The sequence below is a fragment of the Manis javanica genome, chromosome 10, assembly GCF_040802235.1.
Source record: "Manis javanica isolate MJ-LG chromosome 10, MJ_LKY, whole genome shotgun sequence".
Taxonomy (NCBI): Eukaryota; Metazoa; Chordata; class Mammalia; order Pholidota; family Manidae; genus Manis; species Manis javanica.
This window is the reverse complement of record NC_133165.1, coordinates 93,492,100-93,508,215: the sequence shown is the minus strand read 5'-3', so window position 1 is coordinate 93,508,215 and position 16,116 is coordinate 93,492,100. Positions and strand designations below refer to the sequence as shown.

At 37.2% G+C, this 16,116-nt stretch overlaps 1 protein-coding gene across 5 annotated transcripts in view; it reads left to right on the top strand.

Moving 5' to 3' along the window:
• Positions 1-16,116, top strand: part of EEA1 (early endosome antigen 1) — a 138,271-nt gene that overhangs the window by 58,969 nt on the left and 63,186 nt on the right. For all 5 annotated transcript variants that reach the window (XM_073213613.1, XM_073213614.1, XM_073213615.1 and 2 more), the window contains one exon: positions 14,027-14,365. In XM_073213613.1, coding sequence (XP_073069714.1) covers positions 14,027-14,365 — 339 coding nt within the window. The remainder of the gene's footprint in view (positions 1-14,026; positions 14,366-16,116) is intronic.

Below are 16,116 nucleotides of genomic sequence, written 5' to 3'. Positions count from 1 at the left end.
TAACTGCTTTTTTTTTTTTTTTTTTTTATTAAGAGAAAGGAATATTATCAGAAAAGAGTACCTCCATAGCTGATCATCTGACACCCTTTAAGTGATCAACATTAAGGATATTTAAAGCATGCGTTGATCTTTGATTTACCAATAGTTTTATCCTATCAAGAAGTAATCCCCCTTTTCTTTCTTTCTTTCTTTTTTTTAAATTTTTTTTTATTTTTAATCTATACCTACATGAAGAATACTATGTTTACTATGCTATCCCCTATATCAGGTCCCCCCTAACAACCACATTACGATTACTGTCCATCAGCTTAGCAAAATGTTGTAGAGTCACTACTTGTCCTCTCTGTGTTGTGCAGCCCACCCTCCCCTTTCTCCCTCCCCCCATGCATGCTAATCTTAATACCCCCCTTCTTCTTCTCCCCCCCTTATCCCTCTCTGCCCACCCATCCTCCCCAGTTCCTTTCCCTTTGGTACCTGTTAGTCCATTTTTGGGTTCTGTAATTCCGCTGCTGTTTTGTTTCTTCAGTTTTTCCTTTGTTCCTATACTCCTCATATGAGTGAAATCATTTGGTATTTCTCTTTCTCCGCTTGGCTTATTTCACTGAGCATAATACTCTCCAGCTCCATCCATGTTGCTGCAAATGGTTGGATTTTTCCACTTCTTATGGCTGAGTAGTATTCCATTGTGTATATGTACCACATTTTCTTTATCCATTCATCTACCGATGGACATTTAGATTGCTTCCAATTCTTGGCTATTGTAAATAGTGCTGTGATAAACATAAGGGTGCATCTGTCTTTCTCAAACTTGATTGCTGCGTTCTTAGGGTAAATTCCTAGGAGTGGAATTCCTGGGTCAAATGGTAGGTCTGTTTTGAGCATTTTGATGAACCTCCATACTGCTTTCCACAATGGTTGAACTAATTTACATTCCCACCAGCAGTGTAGGAGGGTTCCCCTTTCTCCACAGCCTCACCAACATTTGTTGTTGTTTGTCTTTTGGATGGCAGCTATCCTTACTGGTGTGAGGTGATACCTCATTGTAGTTTTAATTTGCATTTCTCTGATAATTAGCGATGTGGAGCATCTTTTCATGTGTCTGTTGGCCATCTGTATTTCTTTTTTAGAGAACTGTCTGTTCAGTTCCTCTGCCCATTTTTTAATTGGGTTATTTGTTTTTTGTTTGTTGAGGCGTGTGAGCTCTTTATATATTCTGGACGTCAAGCCTTTATCGGATGTGTCATTTTCAAATATATTCTCCCATACTGTAGGGTTCCTTTTTGTTCTATTGATGGTGTCTTTCGCTGTACAGAAGCTTTTCAGCTTAATGTAGTCCCACTTGCTCATTTTTGCTGTTATTTTCCTTGCCCGGGGAGATATGTTCAAGAAGAGGTCACTCATGTTTATGTCTAAGAGGTTTTTGTCTATGTTTTTTTCCAAGAGTTTAATGGTTTCATGACTTACATTTAGGTCTTTGATCCATTTTGAGTTTACCTTTGTATATGGGGTTAGACAATGGTCCAGTTTCATTCTCCTACATGTAGCTGTCCAGTTTTGCCAGCACCATTTGTTGAAGAGACTGTCCTTTCCCCATTGTATGTCCATGGCTCCTTTATCAAATATTAATTGACCATATATGTTTGGGTTAATGTCTGGAGTCTCTAATCTGTTCGACTGGTCTGTGGCTCTGTTCTTGTGCCAGTACCAAATTGTCTTGATTACTATGGCTTTGTAGTAGAGCTTGAAGTTGGGGAGTGAGATCCCCCCTACTTTATTGTTCTTTCTCAGGATTGCTTTGGCTATTCGGGGTCTTTGGTGTTTCCATATGAATTTTTGAATTATTTGTTCCAATTCATTGAAGAATGTTGCTGGTAATTTGAGAGGGATTGCATCAAATCTGTATATTGCTTTGGGCAGGATGGCCATTTTGACGATATTAATTCTTCCTAGCCATGAGCATGGGATGAGTTTCCATTTATTAGTGTCCCCTTTAATTTCTCTTAAGAGTGACTTGTAGTTTTCAGAGTGTAAGTCTTTCACTTTTTTGGTTAGGTTTATTCCTAGGTATTTTATTCTTTTTGATGCAATGGTGAATGGAATTGTTTTCCTGATTTCTCTTTCTATTGATTCATTGTTAGTGTATAGGAAAGCTACAGATTTCTGTGTGTTAATTTTGTATCCTGCAACTTTGCTGTATTCCGATATCAGTTCTAGTAGTTTTGGAGTGGAGTCTTTAGGGTTTTTTATGTACAGTATCATATCATCTGCAAATAGTGACAGTTTAACTTCTTCTTTACCAATCTGGATTCCTTGTATTTCTTTGTTTTGTCTGATTGCCATGGCTAGGACCTCCAGTACTATGTTAAATAACAGTGGGGAGAGTGGGCATCCCTGTCTGGTTCCCGATCTCAGAGGAAATGCTTTCAGCTTCTCGCTGTTCAGTATAATGCTGGCTGTGGGTTTATCATAGATGGCCTTTATTATGTTGAGGTACTTGCCCTCTATTCCCATTTTGCTGAGAGTTTTTATCATGAATGGATGTTGAATTTTGTCAAATGCTTTTTCAGCATCTATGGAGATGATCATGTGGTTTTTGTCTTTCTTTTTGTTGATGTGGCGGATGATGTTGATGCATTTTTGAATGTTGTACCATCCTTGCATCCCTGGGATGAATCCCACTTGGTCATGGTGTATGATCCTTTTGATATACTGTTGAATTCTGTTGGCTAATATTTTGTTGAGTATTTTTGCATCTACATTCATCAGGGATATTGGTCTGTAATTTTCTTTTTTGGCGGGGTCTTTTCCTGGTTTTGGTATTAGGGTGATGTTGGCTTCATAGAATGAGTTTGGGAGTATTCCCTCTTCTTCTATTTTGTGGAACACTTTAAGGAGAATGGGTATTATGTCTTCTCTGTGTGTCTGATAAAATTCCGAGGTAAATCCGTCCGGCCGCGGGGTTTTGTTTTTGGGTAGTTTTTTGATTACCGTTTCAATTTCTTTGCTCGTAGTTGGTTTGTTTAACTTTTGTGTTTCTTCCTTGGTCAGTCTTGGGAGGTTGTATTTTTCTAGGAAGTTGTCCATTTCCTCTAGGTTTTCCAGCTTGTTGGCATATAGGTTTTCATAGTAGTCTTTAATAATTCTTTGTATTTCTGTGGAGTCTGTCGTGATTTTTCCATTCTCATTTCTGGTTCTGTTGATCTGTGTTGATTCTCTTTCTCTCTTAATAAGTTGGGCTAGAGGCTTATCTATTTTGTTTATTTTCTCAAAGAACCAGCTCTTGGTTTCGTTGATTTTTGCTATTGTTTTATTCTTCTCAATTTTGTTTATTTCTTCTCTGATCTTTATTATGTCCCTCCTTCTGCTGACTTTAGGCCTCATTTGTTCTTCTTTTTCCAGTTTTGATAATTGTGATGTTAGACTATTCATTTGGGATTGTTCTTCCTTCTTCAAGTGTGCCTGGACTGCTATATACTTTCCTCTTAAGACTGCTTTCGCTGCGTCCCACAGAAGTTGGGGCTTAGTGTTGTTGTTGTCGTTTGTTTCTATATATTCCTTGATCTCTATTTTGATTTGTTCATTGATCCATTGATTATTTAGTAGCATGTTGTTAAGCCTCCATGTGTTTGTTAGCCTTTTTGTTTCCTTTGTAGAATTTATTTCTACTTTTATACCTTTGTGGTCTGAAAAATTGGTTGGTAGAATTTCAATATTTTGGAGTTTACTGAGGCTCTTTTTGTGAGCTAGTATGTGGTCTATTCTGGAGAATGTTCCATGTGCACTTGAGAAGAATGTATATCCTGTTGCTTTTGGATGTAGAGTTCTATAGATGTCTATTAGGTCCATCTGTTCTAGGGTGTTGTTCAGTGCCTCTGTGTCCTTACTTATTTTCTGCCCGGTGGATCTATCCTTCTGGGTGAGTGGTGTGTTGAAGTCTCCTAAAATGAATGCATTGCAGTCTATTTCCCTCTTTAGTTCTGTTAGTATTTGCTTCACATATGCTGGTGCTCCTGTATTGGGTGCATATATATTTAGAATGGTTATATCCTCTTGTTGGACTGAGCCCTTTATCATTATGTAGTGTCCTTCTTTATCTCTTGTTACTTTCTTTGTTTTGAAGTCTATTTTGTCTGATATTAGTACTGCAACCCCTGCTTTCTTCTCACTGTTGTTTGCCTGAAATGTTTTTCCATCCCTTGACTTTTAGTCTATGATTATCTTTGGGTTTAAGGTGAGTTTCTTGTAAGCAGCATACAGATGGGTCTTGCTTTTTTATCCATTCTATTACTCTGTGTTTTGATTGGTGCATTAAGTCCATTTACATTTAGGGTGACTATTGAGAGATATGTACTTATTGCCATTGCAGGCTTTAGATTCGTGGTTACCAAAGGTTCAAGGTTAGTTTCTTTAGTATCTTACTGCCTAACTTAGCTCGCTTATTGAGCTGTTATATACACTGTCTGGAGATTCTTTTCTTCTCTCCCTTCTTATTCCTCCTCCTCCATTCTTCATATGTTGTGTGTTTTGTTCTGTGCTCTTTTTAGGGGTGCTCCCATCTAGAGCAGTCCCTGTAGGATGCCCTGTAGAGATGGTTTGTGGGAAGCAAATTCCCTCAGCTTTTGCTTGTCTGGGAATTGTTTAATCCCGCCATCATATTTAAATGATAGTCGTGCTGGATACAGTATCCTTGGTTCAAGGCCCTTCTGTTTCATTGCATTAAGTATATCATGCCATTCTCTTCTGGCCTGTAGGGTTTCTGTCGAGAAGTCTGATGTTAGCCTGATGGGTTTTCCTTTATAGGTGACCTTTTTCTCTCTAGCTGCCTTTAAAACTCTTTCCTTGTCCTTGATCCTTGCCATTTTAATTACTATGTGTCTTGGTGTTGTCCTCCTTGGATCCTTTCTGTTGGGGGTTCTGTGTAATTCCATGGTCTGTTCGATTATTTCCTCCCCCATTTTGGAGAAGTTTTCAGCAATTATTTCTTCAAAGAGACTTTCTATCCCTTTTCCTCTTTCTTCTTCTTCTGGTATCCCTATAATACGAATATTTTTCCTTTTGGCTTGGTCACGTAGTTCTCTTAGCATTGTTTCATTCCTGGAGATCCTATTATCTCTCTCTATGTCAGCTTCTATACATTCCTGTTCTCTGGCTTCTATTCCTTCAATGGCCTCTTGCATCTTATCCATTCTGCTTATAAATCCTTCCAGGGATTGTTTCACTTCTGTGATCTCTTTCCTGACATCTGTGATCTCCCTCCGGACTTCATCCCACTGCTCTTGCATTTTTCTCTGCATCTCATCCCATTGCTCTTGCATTTTTCTCTGCATCTCTGTCAGCATGTTCATGATTTTTATTTTGAACTCTTTTTCAGGAGGACTGGTTAGGTCTATCTCCTTCTCAGGTGTTGTCTCTGTGATCTTTGTCTGCATGTAGTTTTGTCTTTTCATGGTGATAGAGATAGTGTGCAGAGCTGGTACAAGTGACCGCTGGAAGAGCTTCCCTTCTTGTTGGTTTGTGGCCTTCCTCACCTGGGAGAATAGCGACCTCTAGTGGCTTGTGCTGGGCAGCTGTGTGCACACAGGGCTTCTGCTTCCTGCCCGGTTGCCATGGGATTTATCACCGCTGTTGCTGTGGGCATGGCCTGTCTGTGGCTGCTCCTCCAAATTGGTGGAGCCCCGTTGGAGGGGGAGCGGCTGGGAGGCTATTTATCTCCGTAAGGGGCCTCTGTACTCCCTGCTGCCCAGGGGGTTAGAGTGCCCAGAGATCCCCAGATTCCCTGCCTCTGGTCTAAGTGACCTCTCCTGCCCCTTTAAGACTTCCAAAAAGCACTCTCCAAACCAAAACAACAGCAGCAACAATTAGAGAGGGAGCAGAAAAAAAAAAAGAAAAAAGGAAAAAACACTTGATTTTTTTTTTTTGTCCTCAGGCGCTGGTCCCAGGCACCCACTCACTGGTCCTGCTGCCCTGCCTTCCTAGCACCATGGTCCCTGTCCCTTCAAGGCATCCAAAAAGCACCTGCCCACTGGTCCCGCAGGGAAAAACGCGCGATATTCTTTGTCCTCAGGCGCCGGTCCCAGGCACCCGCTCACCAGTCCCGCCGCCCTGTCTCCCTAGTACCAGGGTCCCTGTCCCTTTAAGGCTTCCAAAAAGCACTCGCCAAAAAGAGAAAAAAAAAAGGGGAAAACGCGCGATTTCCTCCCTCCTCAGGTGCCGGTCTCAGGTACCCGCCCACCGGTTCCGCAGGAAAAACGCGGGATATTCTTTGTCCTCAGGCGCTGGTCCCAGGCACCCTCTCACCAGTCCCACCGCCCTGCCTCCCTAGCACTGGGGTTCCTGTCCCTTTAAGGCTTTCAAAAAGCACTCGCCAAAAAGAGGGAAAAACAAGGGAAAAACGCGCAATTTCCTCCGTCCTCAAGTGCCGGTCTCAGGCACTTGTCCTCCGGTCCCGCAGGGAAAAACGCGGGATATTCTTTGTTCTCAGGCGCCAGTCCCAGGCACCCGCTCAGCAGTCCCGCCGCCCTGCCTCCCTAGCACCGGGGTCCCTGTCCCTTTACGGCTTCCAAAAAGCACTCGCGAAAAAGAAAGAAAAAAAAAGGGGAAAAATGCGCGATTTCCTCCGTCCTAAAGTGCCGGTCTCAGGCACCCGCTCACCGGTCCCGCCACCTTGCCTCCCTAGCAACAGGGTCCCTGTCCCTTTAAGGCTTCCAAAAAGCACTCGCCAAAAAAAAAACCGCTCCGGTTTCTTTCCACCCGCCGGGAGCCGGGTGGAGGGGTGCTCGGGTCCCGCCGGGCTGGGGCTTGTATCTTACCCCCTTCGCAAGGCGCTGGGTTCTTGCAGGTGTGGATGTGGTCTGGATGTTGTCCTGTGTCCTGTGGTCTCTATTTTAGGAAGATTTTTCTTTGTTATATTTTCATAGCTCTATGTGTTTTTGGGAGGAGATTTCCACTGCTCTGCTCATGCCGCCATCTTGGCTCTGCCTCTGTTTTGAATTTTTTTTAGTGTTTAATATATTCACATTGTTATGCAGTCTCCAGAAGTCTTTTCATCATCAAAAATAGAAACTTTGTACTCATTAATTTTCCATTCACTGCCTCCTATTGTAAAGGAAAAACACTCCTACTGTGTGTCTTCTCTACACTCCATAACCTACTACAACTTCACTCCTGACACCAGACGTGGGGTTCCACACATCAACAATTCTGTGACAACAGTTGAGTGTCCTACAATTTAAATCAATTCTAATACCATTTACCTGGAGATAGTGTTTGGTCCCACAGATTTAAGGATTCAGTGCCACAGGACTGTGCTGCTACCCACCTTTCCCACCTTTCACACAGCAATCAGAAGTCCAGCTTGTTACCTGTGCTTCTTACCCAACTAGCTAATAAAGGTAGTTTCCCACAACCTTCCTTTCCCTCCAAATGAATTCCCTCGGTTCATTTGCTAGAGTGACTCACAGAATTTAGGAAAAATTTTACTTACTATATTACTGGTTTATTATATAAGATGATAACTCGAAACAGCCAGATAGAAGAGATGTATAGGGCAAAGATAATATGGGAAAGGGTACGGAGAGCCCATGCTCTCTCTGGGTGCTCTCCATGTGTTCACCAACCCTGAATCTCTCTAAATTCTATACGTTACGGTTTCTATGGAGGCCTTGATTGTTACATAGGCATGATTGATTAAACCATTGGCCATTGTCAATTAGTTCAATCTTCAAGCCCTCTCCCCTTATCCAAGGTAGGGGGATGGGGCTGAAAGTTCTAACTCTGATCCTGGTTGATTACCTGGGAGACCAGCTCCATCTTTAGGGGCTTTCTAAAAATTCACCTCTTTAACATAAACCTATATAGGTGGTTGAAAGGGGCTTGTTATGAATAACAAGAAACACCTTTATTGATCTTATTAACAAAGGGAATTCCAAGGGCTTTAGGAGCTCTATTCCAGAAATGGGGATGAAGACCAAATGAACATATATTATTATAAGTCACAATACCACCTCTTGATGCACAGTTTTTAATTTGATGTAATTCAGTTTTTCGATTCTTTTATTGCCTGTGCTTCTGGTGTCATATCTAAGAAATCATTGCCAAATCCAGTGTCATGAAGCTTCTGCCTTAGTTTTCTTCTAGTAGTTTTATAGTTTTAGGTCTTACATATAGGTCTTTGATCCAGTTTAAGTTAATTTTTTTTAACAGTGAAATGTAAGGTGAGTATTTATTTCTGGGCTCTCTATTCTTATTCCATTTGTCTTTATGTCTCTTTATGCCAGTAGCACACTGTTTTGATTATTGTAGCTTTTAATAAGTTTTGAAATCAGGAAGTGTGAGACCTCTAACTTTGTTCTTTATTCTGTATTTTGTAATGTTAATATCTTATGGTTTTTTTCTTTATAGATGAACAACAGATAAGTAATTAGTTTTGGGATAGGGCAGTTATTGGTATTAATACTTTTTTTCCATGTCTTTACTTTTTTGATGTTGGAGGACAATAGGGAGTTACTAAACTTTTATTCAAAGGTATAGTGAATTTGTTGGCTTTGCTTTACAAACTTGAACCCAATATTTTGGAAGTATAACAAGGGAAAAATCAAGAATGAAAACATGTAGAAAGGGAAAAAGAGATATGTATAATTGGCTGTAAATATTAAGCTTCCTGCTAACAGCCAGCAGCTCTGGCCTACAGCTTACTTCAACCACATGAGAAACTCGAGGGGGAAACCACCCAGCTAAGCTGCTTCTGGATTCCTGATCCCCAGAAAGTGTGTGAGATCATAGGTATAATTTTAAGCTGTGTTAAGTTTTGGGGTGATTTGTTGCTTGTGCCCTTTGCAACAGTTCTCAAACTTACTAACTTCAGGACTGTTTTACATTCTCAAAATTGTTATGGCCCCAGAGCTTTTATTGTTTGGGGAGTTATATCTATGAGTATTTATCACATTAGAAATTAAAACGTATTGAAAACATTTATTACTTTATTTTAAAATCATTAACTGTTAAATACTAAGAAATAGAAATATCATTTCTTAAGAAAAATTACTGTATTTTCCAAAAGAAAAGAATGGTGTTGGTATTTTACATTTTTATAAACCCCTTTAATAAAGGACAGATAAATTCTCTTACCTGCTTTTACATTTAATCTGTTGTGATATGGTTGAAGTGTATGAAGAAAATTCAGTCTCAGATAATGTAGTTGGGAAGGGGAAGAATATTTTAATAGCCTTTTCAAGTAATTACAGCTATTGTTTGATAGTTCACTAAAGCTGGATATGGTAGAGTTTCTCAACAGTTAAACAATGTAGAATCTGAAACCATATCAGTGCAGTTTTATACTTTGTAGCATTCAAAGTCATTCATCTATCTTGCCTTTTGAGTGGATTCTTTTCTGTGCATGATTTTGTAACATCATGCATTAGTTACATGGAAAGTATTGGTTCACTGAATTATGCAGATCTAAATATTAACACATTTTATTGTATAGTATTAAAACAATCACATTTGTCAATATCACCATCAATTTCAGAATAGGCTTGAAGTATGAGGAATTGTCTAACTCATGGTGGTGGTTACATTTTCTAAAATTCTAAAATTCATTTAAAAGCTTGACTTTATCAGTGGCAACAAATATTGTGACTTCTATTCTTTGAAGTGACAGATTCTCCTCCTACCTAAGTCTGAATAATCATAGTTTGTCACTTGTTCCGGTAAAAATGGTGTTTTACGAAGAAAAGCAACTGGTTCAGTTTATAATTCAGTCACATAAATGGTTTTCCATGTTACAATTATTATTCTTTGGTATACAGCAGAAGTGATCCATGTATACTTCCTATTTTTTTCACACAGTTTTTCTTTGCTATTATAAATATTAAAGCTATGTACATTTACATACAAATTTCATATATCTGCAATGCAGCCCCAAGTGAAATTGCTGGGTTGTAGACTATACACATGCTGAAATTTGCTAGGAACCCCTGAACTATTTTCCAAAGTAATTATACCAGTTTACCATTGTCCATTTCTGACTGGTTTCTAAAATTTATCATCTTTGGTTTATGAAAACCTCTGCACCTCCCTCCCCTCTTTTTTTTCCTCTCTTGTCAAGCTATAGGTAGAGAACATCTACATACAGTTGAGTTTATCTTTGTCATTCTGTTTGATTTTTTAATTTCTTTGAGATCAGGATTCACCTTCTACCTCTTGGAAACAGACCAGGATGTGTACATGCAGTGGATGTTTATGATCAGTGTGGTTTACTATATTTTTGAAACATTAAACTATTAGAAAAGAACGCGATGTGACATTGATACCCTGGAATGTATACTCAAATAATGAAGCACAGATTGTATATAGATATTCACACGTGTACGTGCGTGCACACACACACACACATTATTAAAGGAAGTGCTATGCTATTTTATGAAGATGGTTTAGTGTGGTAAAACCTGGAATATTTTTGATTAGGAAATAATAGGATCTTCTACTTATCTTAATAATCCTTACATAAGCGTAAGACTTCACAACTTTTTTTCAAAGTGTTTTCCCGTTTAGTATTTGCCCACAAGTCAGCAAGAGGTATGTCTACCTTTTCTTATCCTTGCTATCTGCCTCCTCAACCTCTCTTCTACCCTATGCCCTTGGCAAACTGTAATTATTGACAGTTGTGAAATCGAAGTGTTTTGATTTTGGAAATCTCATAGGGTCTTTTGAAGCTTATTACAATTTAAAATGCCTTGGGCAAGTTTTGTGGGTCATAGGCAGCATCAAGGTGAGTAGATTAATAATATACAATGAATGGAGAATATGATTTCTTTTGTGCTAATGTTAAGATTTTTTAGCATTAAACCAGTGTTTTGTAATTATCAGCTTTAAAAACTTAGAAACAAAAGGGGAATATTGAAGAAATTTTCTTCTTAGTGTCTAAAAGGAATCAATTCTGACATTGAAACAAAATTCTGAACAAAATCATAATACAGCTTCATATAAGCTATAAATATATAAAAATATAGGTCATTGTAAGGGACTGAGTTATTTTTTGGGTCTCACCTCTCACCCCTTTGCATTCCAACAGTCTGAGCAGTAAGGTGCTCCTAGGGTGAAGTGGGAGCCATATATGGCAAGTTATTGTAGTTCCGTATATCACTGCTGAATTGCTAAGTGGTATATTGATACGACAGTATAGCACAGTGGTTGAAGGCATGTTTATATCCCAGCTTTGCCACTTTCTGTTCTTGACACTTAGCGTCGTCTCTCAAAGTCTGTTTCCTCTTCTGCTAAGAAGTACTATTATATCCATTTGCCTTTTAGGACTGATATGAATATTAAATAAATTAATAGATGTTAAATGCTTAGACCAATGTGTGGCTTTTAGTAAGCACCTCAGTGAATGTTTGTTTTTGTTTTTATTTGGGAAGTGTTGTGATACAGGGTTGGGTCAAGGACAAGGTGGAGTTCCTGAACTTACTGACTGATAAATCAGGAAAGGTTTTTACAAGAGACATAACTTTTTAGCTTAGTCTTTAAGGATGCTAAGGAAGCATTTCATATGGCAGAGGGGTTAATGGCATTTCATTTTGAGAGCTAGATATGCAAAAGGCATGGGAACATGTAAGAGCATGTTTACAACAAGATGTTGGAGAGCTACAGGTGGTTCAGTTTGTCTAAACTGTGTGTTGTGAAAAATGTATTGGACTTAGAATCATAATACATTACTCTTTCACTAGGCCAAGTCATACAGTTTCCTTCAACTTTAGCTTCCTCATCCCATAGAATGGGGCTAATGATGTCTATCTCATATTTTATTGTAAGGATTAATTTGGAGTAGTAAAAGTGCAATTTCTTTAATGGATTTTCTGTGCTTTATTTTCTTCAATGGATTTGACTATACTTAAAAAAATTTTTTTAAATGATGTATTTATTATACTGTTTTGGTTTGGATTCTATGGAAATACCATAATGACAATGAGAAGTTTGTAATACTAAATATAGTTCACTTTTTACAAGTAAAAATTGAATAGTGTGAATGGATTAGGTTCTTCCAAAAAGAAAGTGGCTTAGCTTCTTTTAAAGAAAATTTAATTATCTCTTATCTGTGTAAGAAAACAGATTTTGATGATATTTTTAGGACAGGTGAATTTTGAACAGTCAATGGTTATGTACCTTTGCTTCTTAAAGAGCGAAGCTGTCTGAGGGATCATTTACATATTGGACTGGAGGGATTGCATGGTCAATGAATGAGTAAGTCTGTGGGGAAGAAGACTCACTCATTACTAGCCTTAAATTTTGTAACACATCTTTAAATTATATCCTGTCCGAATTCTCAGTATTTGTGAGCATGGTTGCATTCATGAAATTCAGTAACTGAGAATTTTCTTTAAAAATATGCAACACATTTATAGATCAATGGGTATCTTAATTTAGCTTATAAATTCTAAAATAAATCTTATTTTCTTAAAAGAAAAAGTGTAAGGTTATGTCAAGAAAAATGCAGTTAATAAATAGTAACACAAAGAAGTGTTTATGAAAAGAGAAATTTCCTAACAGACTGTAACTCTAAAGTACTATTTTTTTTTCTTCAGTCTTTTGATTCTACCTATTTTTTTTCTTATTTCTGTTGGTTGGTCAAAGCATACGTGTCTTGGCTAATTTTGCTGCAGACTTCTGTTCTTGCCTCCAAGTTTGTCTTCCATTTTGTCTATATACTTATATCATCTTTCTGGGCAATGCTTTCTCTACAGTATATTCCTGCTTGATAATTTATGTTCTATGCACTTTTTCTCAGACAAGTGTTTGAGTCCTTTACTGTTAGCTTTCCCACTTTGGTTACTAGACTTATTACTCCTCTTGAGGTAATAGTTGTTTGCTGTTTTACCACATGCAACTTGTTTCTCTGTTCCTTTGTGTTTTTTAATATATTTGTGCCTTTTTGTATACAGCAGATGGCATGAGTCATGTATACCTATTACTTAACTCCTCTCACCATTTTCTCCAATCTCAGACTTTATTTTCAGGTGCTTGTAACTTACTAGTTAGCCCTACCCTACCTGACTGCTCATTTTATTTTGAAAAAAATTACTCACTTTAAACATTTGACATACCTTTTGTGTTAATCCATTTTTGCTTGGATATTATGGGTTTTAACTTTCTTAGAAAAGTTTTTTTTTTGATATATGTTTTTCATTTAGATTATACTCTGTTTAAAGGACAGAAACTTTTTTCTCTACTATTTTTGTATTATCCCCTTCTAGCACACTGCATATAAAAAGTGAGTATAATAAATGTCCATGACTGATTCATCAGGTACTTATAATGGCTTCTTGTCCTGGCTGTCTTATAGAACTGAGTAAAAATTTTGATCCATATTTCACATGTAAATATGTTGAGTTAAAATGTGCAGTATTAATAGTAACAACTCCTTTGAGACCAGATTTTGACATTGGTTAGGCTGGTTGATCTAGATTTTTGATTGGAGTTGTCATTGTTTTATTTTGTACTTGATAGTATTGGGTCAAATAACAAAATATAAGGCAGGTAAGTAATATTTTTAGATAACTATATTTACACATGTGGAAAGACATTTGAATTAGTCATAAACTTGTGACTCTTAAAAATGGTTTTTATCAAGAAGAGAAAAATAAGGAATCAATAGGCTCAGGCATACTGGGGCAGTGAATATTATGCTAAAACTCTTAGCAACTATGTAATTGCAAAGCCAAAAATCAGAATTGCTATATTATTCAAAATAATTTTTGATTACAGGATAGTTTTAATTTTTAACTTCAGTGGGAAAATATAAATATGTTGCATACCCTAAAGAATCTAGATTTCAGTGTTTTCATTTTATGCCAAAATTTTGTTAGTAATTCCTAAATTATATTAGTAGTGCTTAGTCAAGAGGGCCAATAATAAGTCAGTGTGTAATACTGACTAAATATTTAGCAGATGGTACTGCTCTAAAGGTTGTTTGAATAATTAGAATAATTAAAAATACTAGAAAAAGAAATAAATGGTCAAATTGATATTTCAGAACTTGACTGAAAAGTTGCTGAAGAAAGAACTGGACTATACTCAGCTTGAGGAGAAACATAATGAAGAGCGTGTGAGTAAAAAGAATATACAAGCAAGCCTTCATCAAAAAGACCTAGACTGTCAGCAGCTTCAGTCAAGATTATCTGCATCTGAAACCTCACTGCAACGAACACAGGCAGAACTAGGTGAAAAGGGAGAAGCTACTCAAAAAGTCAAAGAAGAATTAACAGAAGTAGAGACCAAGTACCAACATCTGAAGGCGGAATTTAAACAGCTACAGCAGCAGAGAGAAGAAAAGGAGCAGCATGGGTTACAACTTCAAAGTGAAGTTAATCAAGTAAAGCATGTTACTTTTATTTATTATAATTTCTCCTTTGTTTTTTCTTAGCATGTTTGATGGTTATTTGATCATAATATATAGTTCATTAAAAAAAATTAACTTAATTTTCACAACCTATAATATTGGGTCAGATCTCATTTCCTTTGTTTCCCTTAAGATGAGAAAAAAAAATGATAATAGTTATAGAGTATTGTGAAGTGTTTATGAATTATACACATAAACTGCTAAGGAGGTACCTGGCACGTGATAGTTATTCAACAGGTATTAGCTACTGTAATTAATTTATCTTGTTGACCATTCTTTAAGAAACCTTACATTTTTTTTGTTACAAATTTTCAAAAAATAATTATCAGTAAAGCAATAATATAAAAATTTGGTATTTTAGAAGAAGAAACAGCTTAGTCCTAACAACTACTTAATAGATAAATAATGTATATCAGATGAAACTTGATGCAAGTTTTGACTTAGTCATTAACTTAATTTTTAAATTCCATATTTAAGTTATTTTTTATAGATAACATTAAGATTGGTTGGAAAACGGAAATTTGGGGGAGATAAAGTCCTCAGCCACTTTTTTGATAATGTTGAACTTTTTTCACTTAAATGATAGTGATATTTGCTATTGTGGCATCAATCCTTCTGTCTGCTTTGCCTGAGATATTCTTCCTATTTCTGTTCTCTGGTAAACATTACTTACTTCACTTGTCAGTTTTCTAGAAATCCTTTTCTGAATATTGCCACTTCTCCTCACTTTCCCCAAAAGATGACTCAAGCATGTACATATCTTGACTGCTTTACTTACCACAGTAGTACATCATAACTTCTGTGTCTTTCTTCACTAGACTCTGAACTCTTTGGATGCAAAGACCATGTCTGACTCATTTTTTATCCTCATTACTTGGCATATTGTTTATCAGTCAGTTAATGTTTTAGTGAGTAAGTAAGTGAATAAATAAGTATAGGCATTCATCATAGAAGGAAACAGGCTTGGGGATATCAGTGAATAACTTGAAAAGTACCTGAGATATTTGATTTTAGTTTGGATAAACAAATTGGGCATTTATGGTTATTAAAAGATGCAGTGCCTTATTTGTTAAGAGATACAAAAAGGAAAAAAGGAAACGGTACGTACTTTAAATGATTATGTAAATCCCACTGAGGATATGGCAAATATTATTCTATCCCAAAGAACATGAAAATTGTAATAAAATGATCCCATATATGTGGGAATTTGGAAGAGTTCCTTTCCTGATTTCTTCCCCCCATAGTACTTCATATTGTGTATTTATTTTACCCAGTTACATGATAAGGAAAAGTTCTGTGTGAGAGAGAGGTGGTGCTTGAAAATGTGAATATTGGACAGATTTTGGCAAGTGGCAGTTGGAAGGCAGGAGGGTCTTCTAGGCAGAAGGATTAGTGAGAGTAAATTAGTGGCAGGGAAGAGAGGACTATTGTGATTGGAAAGAGCACTTGGAACTTTATTAAGTAGGGTGTTGAATAGCAGGCTGAGGAATTCGGCGTTTATTTTGTTGTTGGTGGGTTAAGGGGCATCAGGAATTTTTGAGAACCTACTCAGACACATTTTTACACAAAGACTTGGATATGTGATTATTTAGTTTAGTCACAATTCTGTACAAGATAAAGAGGTCATATTGAAGACCTTGAAGTGATACCATTTATCTTCTTTCTTTGAGCGTGCTGTCTGGATTCTATCTTCAAGTATATCTCAAATCTGTCCACTTCTCTTC